General features: G+C 27.6%; 1 protein-coding gene across 1 annotated transcript; it reads right to left on the bottom strand.

The window, feature by feature from the left end:
• Positions 1–475: 475 nt before the first annotated feature.
• Positions 476–3,094, bottom strand: LOC110606535 (COP1-interactive protein 1). Its single transcript, XM_043954758.1, has 4 exons — positions 3,034–3,094; positions 2,083–2,928; positions 750–1,851; positions 476–698 (listed from the first exon to the last, which is right to left on the bottom strand). Exons 1-4 carry the CDS (start codon positions 3,092–3,094, stop codon positions 476–478), a joined length of 2,232 nt encoding a protein of 743 aa, XP_043810693.1.
• Between the last annotated feature and the right edge of the window lie 4,473 nt (positions 3,095–7,567).

Raw genomic sequence — 7,567 nt, 5'->3', positions numbered from 1 at the left:
AAAACAAGTTTCTGCTCTCCTCCTTCCACTCTCACCAGTACGGCACTGACAGCTTGCTCTGAGGCTGATAAGTAGATCAGGAGCTCTTTCTCTTCCAACGGACTGCTGAGTACGTGAGACGAGTTAAGATAGCTTTTGAGAGCTTTTAATGTTTGTTCTTGTATTGTTTAAATGAGAGTTTTAGGATCTCATATATTTGATGAAAAAAAAAATTCTGAGTTTGAACATCAATCAAAATTAAATAAAAGAAAGCCTAAAAAATTTAGAATATCTCCATTAACAATAATTCAACTAGCAGAGCTTTAAAAGATACACCCAAAATGATATGGTAATTGGGTGATGATGATTGATAGTTTACAGAAATTCAGATGGTAAAATTTGCAACTAACATCATGTACACAAAGGAAGAAATTATCCTGAACCTGAAAGAATCAGTTCATGGATACATGTTAGACCGAAAAAAAATGACTCTTAGTCAAGCTGGTTTCTTGAATTTGATGGGCATCTTTGATACTGCTTCTTTGAGATGATCGTACCTGTGGCGATGATAATCAATCAAAACACACAATTGTCTAATGGCTTCTATCTTCTCCTCGCCAAGAGTTGACAAAATCTCATCTCTCTCTTGCAGCTTCTGCTCTAAATCTTCAACCCTTCTCTCAAGTTTGTCTGCAACTTTTAGCCTGTCCTCTTCCAATCTTTTGCTGCTTATCTCTTTAGCCAACTTCTCTTTTAGCAAGAATTCTTGCTCTTCCTTCTCATCTAGTTGTGAAGTTAAAGTTTCCACATTATGTTTCAGTTTCTTGATCTCATGATTCTTTCCTGTGATCCAATCCTTTGCATGCTGAAGCTCCTTTGACATTCTGGAAATGCGGTTTAAGAAGTTACCATTTTCTTCATCTATTTTCTTGAGCATCGAATCCAATCCTGCCAGTAAATTGTTTTCTGGTTCAAATAACATTTCTCTCATCTTCATGAGATCACCTTCGTATGCTGCTTTCTTTTCATTGAGTTCTTTATTTTCTTGCTCAAGCTTCTCTAGCATCTTCTTGTAAGCATCTTTTGTTTCAACATGTATTTGTTCTGCAACTCGGATTCTCTGAAACAAGAGACGAATATGATTTTCCATTTTCATGTTGAACTTTTCTGCCATTTCATCTATCTTTCTCTCTAAAACTTGATTACTTATCTTGGCAGAATCCATTGATCGAAGCTTGTGGGATTCTGAAAGTAGTTTCTGGGAATGTGGAGAAACATGTTTGGTTAATCTTTGCTCTCCAGTCAACTTCTTTATTATATTTACCTTTTCCGTGAGTGTTTTCTGTTGTTCTTGAATCTTGTTTGTTAAATTCAGAATTTCATTTTCCACCTGCATTTGGCTATGTTCACAGTCTTGCTTTATCCTCTCATTTTGCGCCTCCAAGTGTCTCTTTTCACTTAACAAAGAATCCAGCTTTGCTTTCAGGGACATAATCTGAGTAGAAGCTTCATTCTCTTTGTCTTCGCATTTCTTCTGGACTGTAGAAAGCTCTTGTTCTTTATTAGTCAAGTTCTCCTCCATTTCTGAAATTCTAGCTTCTAGTTCATTGTTCTGTTCATGTAGAGAGTACACTTCCAATTTCAGATCTTCTATCTGCAAAGCTAAACCTTCTTTCTCTTTTAGCAAGCCCTGTTCAGATACATCCTTTCTTGCTATTTCCTCTTTTAGAGTTTCTATCAGATTCAGGTTTTCTGTAATTTCTTTTGTTTTTATATCCAGTTGAAGCTGCAGTTCAGTTTTCTCCCTGTGAAGGGATTCTGATTCCTGCTGCAAGATTTTAGCTGGATCCGATTCTCCATTTTTACTTCTTTCTTCCAGTTCAGCTTTTTCAGCACTTAAAGTTTCCATCTCCAGTTTCAGATTATCAACTTCTGTCATTAGTACTTTAATCCTAGATGTCAACTTGCTCTCATTCTCCTCCATTCTCACTGTCATTTCTTTTGTTTTTATATCCAGTTGAAGCTGCAGTTCAGTTTTCTCCCTGTGAAGGGATTCTGATTCCTGCTGCAAGATTTTAGCTCGATCCGATTCTCCATTTTTACTTCTTTCTTCCAGTTCAGCTTTTTCAGCACTTAAAGTTTCCATCTCCAGTTTCAGATTATCAACTTCTGTCATTAGTACTTTAATCCTAGATGTCAACTTGCTCTCATTCTCCTCCATTCTCACTGTCATTGCAGAAATTTCATTTCCTTTATCTTCTGATATCAATTCAAGCTCTGAAACCCGTGAATGCAGTTGAACGTTTGTCTCTCCAAACTGTTTAGCTTCCATTTCTTTTTCTTCAAGCTTCTTTTCAAGCCCAGTTTTCAAGCTACGCAAAGATTCGAGCTCTATCCTGAGACCATTTTGCTGTTCTTCCAAGTCCTTTACCTTAGCTGTTGCTTGATTCCCATGAAGCTCAAGCGCCTTAACAAGGTTGGAAAGTTCTCGCTTTCTTGTCCTTGGTGATTTACCCAGAGGTCCCATGTAGCGTAAGTTGAAAGATTCCTTAGCTAATCCTGGAGGTGTCAATATAGGCCTCAGCCCAGTTGCATCATACTTTGCAGTTTCAAGTTCTACGTCTGATGATGCCCTGCTGTGCCTGTGCCTGAAATCTCCATTTTCTATGTCGTCGGAGGAGTAGTATTCCTCTGAATCAGAGCTGGGTGCAGTGGAAGAATTTTGTTTTTCATTTTGTTTCTCTTTTTCTTTCCTGCCACGGGTTCTTTTTCCAGCTTCTCCTCGAACATCATCGTATTGTGCATAGAGTGATTGGTACTGTTTGTGAAAATCCTGAACGAGTCCAATAAGTTCTGATCTTTTCCTGGATTCTTCTGAACTCTTTTCTTTCTTGTCTTGGCCACTGCTCTTTATAAGTTTTAAGATCCTTGACACTTTATTATCAATTTCTGTAAACAATAATTTGAGAAAAGAAAAAAGAAAAAGTCATTTGCAATATTTGAGGAATGAAAATCCACAGGCTAAGAATTCAAGAACAGGGCTTAAAAGTGCACCTCTTTTATTCTCTTTAGTAATGTCTTCATCATTATTAACATGACTCACAGTGGACTCCATTGCTCCTTAGTCCCTCATTCACAAGCACTTGTTAAGATGATATTAACTTCATCTTCATTATTAACCACCTTAATTAGAAAGATCTGAAGGGAAAAAAATAAATAATATTTATATTTTTACATAATAAATTGAAGAATTTGATCAAATAATAATAATTTTGATTAATTACACAGGTCGTAAGATGGCAAAGTCTTCCTAACAAATAGCAAGAACGAGTTGAATGTTGAAAATAATTAATGGAAGCAACTCACAAATCGACAATTAAATCTATAATTATCATATAATCAAAAATATTAATCCCCACCATCCATTCCTAATCTTCCAGCATTCAGGCATATGATCTATGCATGATTCTTGGAACATGGCCCACATCAGTAAATGATGATAATAATTTTTTTGAAATGTAATTATAATAAATTGGATTGATATCCAGACAGGCAATCTGCATGATAATTGGGATGTCAACTTCATGGAAACAAAAGAAAAAAGAGAGATATTTATTATTTATTTTTTGGCAATAATTGTTGACTTCAATTTGCAGATGTGATTTTCAAAAACATGATAGCAACCAACAATGAAAGATAATAATAAATAAAAATTTACCAAAAACTTTATAAAATATAAGAAAAATCACAAACTAATCAAAATTCATAGAATGAGGCAGCGAAAAAAGGTTAGTTAGTGATTTTCATTTTTAATTTGTTCGTTAATTTTCGTGAAAATCAAATCTATAATTATATATATTGCAAAATAAACACGAACATTGAAAGAAAGAAAAATTACCTGGGAAATTAGCAGAAATTCGTTTTAACTGCCGTGCTGAACAGAAATAACAAGAAATTATTTGAAAATTAAAAGATTTTTTTTTTTTTTTTGGGAAAGGAAAACGAAGAGTAAATCGGAAAAGGAAATAATATATAGCGCGTCTGGAATTAAATTTGCCTTTTTTTGTCGCATACGGAGAAGGAAATTTTGGCGTTTCTTTGGATATTCATATTAGTACCCTTCGATTTGCACGTTATTACTATTAAAGAAAAAACTGTGTAAAATAAATAAAAATATTGAAAACCATCCAAATAGGACGGCAAATTCTCGACATATCCATTAGCCAAAATATCGCGATATGTTCTTTTATTACTGTTTAAATAAATTATTTGCTAAGCGCCTCGTCCATTCTTTCCCGCGCTTTATTTAATTCAGCTAGACAAATTACGTGGTAGTAATTTTGAATTTCACTTGGAAAAAGAAATGAATAATTATGACTATCTGTTCATCAAAAGATACTTATGTCTTGTTTAGAAAAATGAGTACAGTAATCGGTTTCGCCATTTATGTTAATAGGAGTGTAAATGATTCAAACTTTTCGTAAACTATTTGAAATTTAACTTAATAAAAATTCAATCAGACTCGAATGAGCCGCATTTGAGCTTATTTTTTTAAGTTTATTTTTTTAGGTTCATTTAATAAACAAGTCGAATTTGATCTTGATAGTATTCGGCTCGTTTAAACTCACGAGTTGACTTGTGAACAAGCTCGTGAAGAGGCTCACAAATAAATTTATACATTAACACTAATCCCACATCAAAGGTTAAAGAGATACGAAGAAGTCGTTTGCTAACATTAATTTCACATCGTAAGTTGAAAGAATATGAAAAATTGTGACTTATCTATAAAAGGACAACTCTTATATATTTTTTTTCATTAATTTTGAGTTCGACAGACTTTAATTAAATAAAAAATTTTAATTTAGAAGTCTCATAATAACCTTATAATTTAAAATTTTGTTTATAATTTAAATAAATTTAAATTATATTGAACTTATTTATAATATAATCGAGCTCAAATTCAAACCTAAATGAGCTCAAATTTAAATTTTTTAAATAAAATTTGAGTTCGCTCGTTAATATAATAAATGAGTTTATTACGAATCGAGTTCGAACCGAACTCAAATTTAATTTTTATTTTATGAATTGAATTCGAGTTTATAGATGAAGTTCGAGTCGAATTCAAACTCGAACTCAAACTTTTAAATTTATTTTCTAATCGAGTATGAGCTTATCAAAACTCGATTCGGTTTGGTTAGATTACAGCCCTACATGTTAATATTTTAAATTTTTTATTTTTAAAATTAATGGTGATTTTAATCATGAGTTTATATCAATTTTTATTAAAATTTAATATTTTCTATTTATCTTTTTACTTAATATTTTTATTATTCTTTTAATTTATTAAATAAAATAATTAAAATCTAATCGCAAATTCACGTTTTCATCAATATTTCAACCTTAATAATAGTTACCAACACATTCAAAAACTTAGTTAAAAGCATCAATAGAGTAAAAAAAACTAAGAGTGCATTCGATATTATTACAGGATTTTTTTTTTATTTTTTAAAATTAAAAATAATCTTTGTTTTTATATTTTACTTTTTAATAACCGTTTATATAAAAGTAAGTATAAATTTTTATATAAAATATCTTTTTAGAAATTTGATATTTAATAATAAAATAAGAATGTAAATAATTTTATAAATCATTATATAAAAATAATAATAAGTTATGTTTATATAATATATGATATTATAATAAAAAATTATCATTCTATTAAGAAAATTTATTAGTTAATTTTTTTAATTTTAAAAATATATTAAAATATCTTTAAAAGTTAATTTTTTTATTAATTTTAATGGTAAGTATTATAAAAATAAAAATTATTATTTATTTTTATAATATAAAAAATTTATTAATTAATTCATTAATTTTAAAAAATATATTACAATATTTCTAAAATTTTAATAAATTCACTCATTTTAACGGTTAAGTGTTACAAAAAAAATTTCAAATGTTCAAATTAATTAATAAATATTTTTTATAAAATTGAGAGATTAATTAATAAATTTTTTTATTATATAAATTAAATATTAAAATATATAATAAATAAAACTAATAAAATTTCTAATTAGTATATATGTTAAGTGATGTGAGCATGAAAATTACATGATTTTTCAATAATAATTTAATTATTAAAATTTTTATATTTTTTAAAAATTTAATATAAAAAGTTTTGAATCATAATAAATCAAGAGAATTTAAGTCATTCGTGTTGAATACCACGTTTAAAAAATAAATAAATAAATTAGATTATTTACTTAAAATTCATTCGTCCAATTAATTTGATTAGGTATAGTTTTTTTTATTTAAATAGAATTATATTATATTTTACTATTTCAATTAGAATTTGTCTTATGTTTTTTATTTTAATTAAAATTTATTTTATTTTTATATTTCAAGTAGTATTAAAAAATATTTGGTTATAAATAATTTTTATTTTGTAGAGAAAAAGTTAATAGGTAAAAATTTAATATTTTTCTCCTCGATAAAATTTTTTTAAAAATTTTACCTTTTTTATATATTTAACAATTTATCAAAATTTAACTTTGTGCCGTTATAAGATAGATTTCCTCCATTATTTTTTTTTGAAAACAGGATTTTCTTAATTAATTTATCAAGAATATCTTATACGTTTTTAACTAGAATCACTTAATTATATTTATTTCTAATCACATTGGTTGATTAGGAGTGTGGTAGAGCAATTTTATAAAATATATCTTTATCTCATTTTAGACATGTGATGAATTTTTTATCATGAGTTGATTTTGGATTTCACATTATTAAGGATATTGTACTGTATGTTTTTAAAATAAAAGGATTGACTAATAAATTTTTACATATCATATGAATTAAATAATAAAATTTTCTTGTAAAAAAGTTTAAAATTTTCTCAATGTGCACAGACCTATTAGTAGGGATTTTTAAAAGACCGAAAAACTAATTAATGAGTTTGTTTATATATCACATTAATAGATAAAAAAGATTTTATAGAAAAAAAAAAAAAAACAAAATAAGTTTGATATGAAAGAGGACGTGATAGAATTTATTCAATACCAATTATGGACTTTCAGGTAAGTGGAATTACAAGTTCCAATTTGAGTATGCAGGAGATTTTATCTAAGGTTTAATTATGGTTCAATTATCCTTAATATTAAAATTGTGATTTAATTTGTTTAAAATTTAAAAGTTTAGATATAAAAATAAAAATTTTTAATTAAAAAATTGATTTTTTTTCTTATTTCCAACATAAAAATTAAAAAGGATCAAATAAATTCTTCTTATTTCAAGAGCTTTTTTAATTATAACTAGGTTTTGTTAAAATTTATTAATCATTAATTGTTTATTAACATTATTTTTATTTTTTTTAATTTTTAATATAATCATATCAGCACAAGCTATATTAAAAAAGATTAAACATAATTAATTATTTTAACTATATTACAATATTTTCTAATATATATGAAATTAAAAGTAAGTATAAAGCTATACGGCAAATGGAGTAATTTTAGTGGATTAGTTGATAAATTTTTATATAGTATTTTATAAGTAAATAAAATATATTAATTTCTAGCTTCCCAACTTT

Source organism: Manihot esculenta, chromosome 1 (genome assembly GCF_001659605.2).
Source record: "Manihot esculenta cultivar AM560-2 chromosome 1, M.esculenta_v8, whole genome shotgun sequence".
In the NCBI taxonomy this organism is placed as follows: domain Eukaryota; kingdom Viridiplantae; phylum Streptophyta; class Magnoliopsida; order Malpighiales; family Euphorbiaceae; genus Manihot; species Manihot esculenta.
Note: the sequence above shows the minus strand (reverse complement) of the source record. Positions and strands in the feature narration are given on the sequence as shown.

Coding starts and splice junctions, on each gene's coding strand:
- LOC110606535 (XM_043954758.1), bottom strand. CDS start 3,094: ATGGAGTCCACTGTGAGTCATGTTAATAATGATGAAGACATTACTAAA. Junction 2,929..3,033: donor TACTAAAGAGAATAAAAGAG/GTGCACTTTTAA, acceptor TATTGTTTACAG/AAATTGATAATAAAGTGTCA. Junction 1,852..2,082: donor AGCTGAACTGGAAGAAAGAA/GTAAAAATGGAG, acceptor CTGAACTGGAAG/AAAGAAGTAAAAATGGAGAA.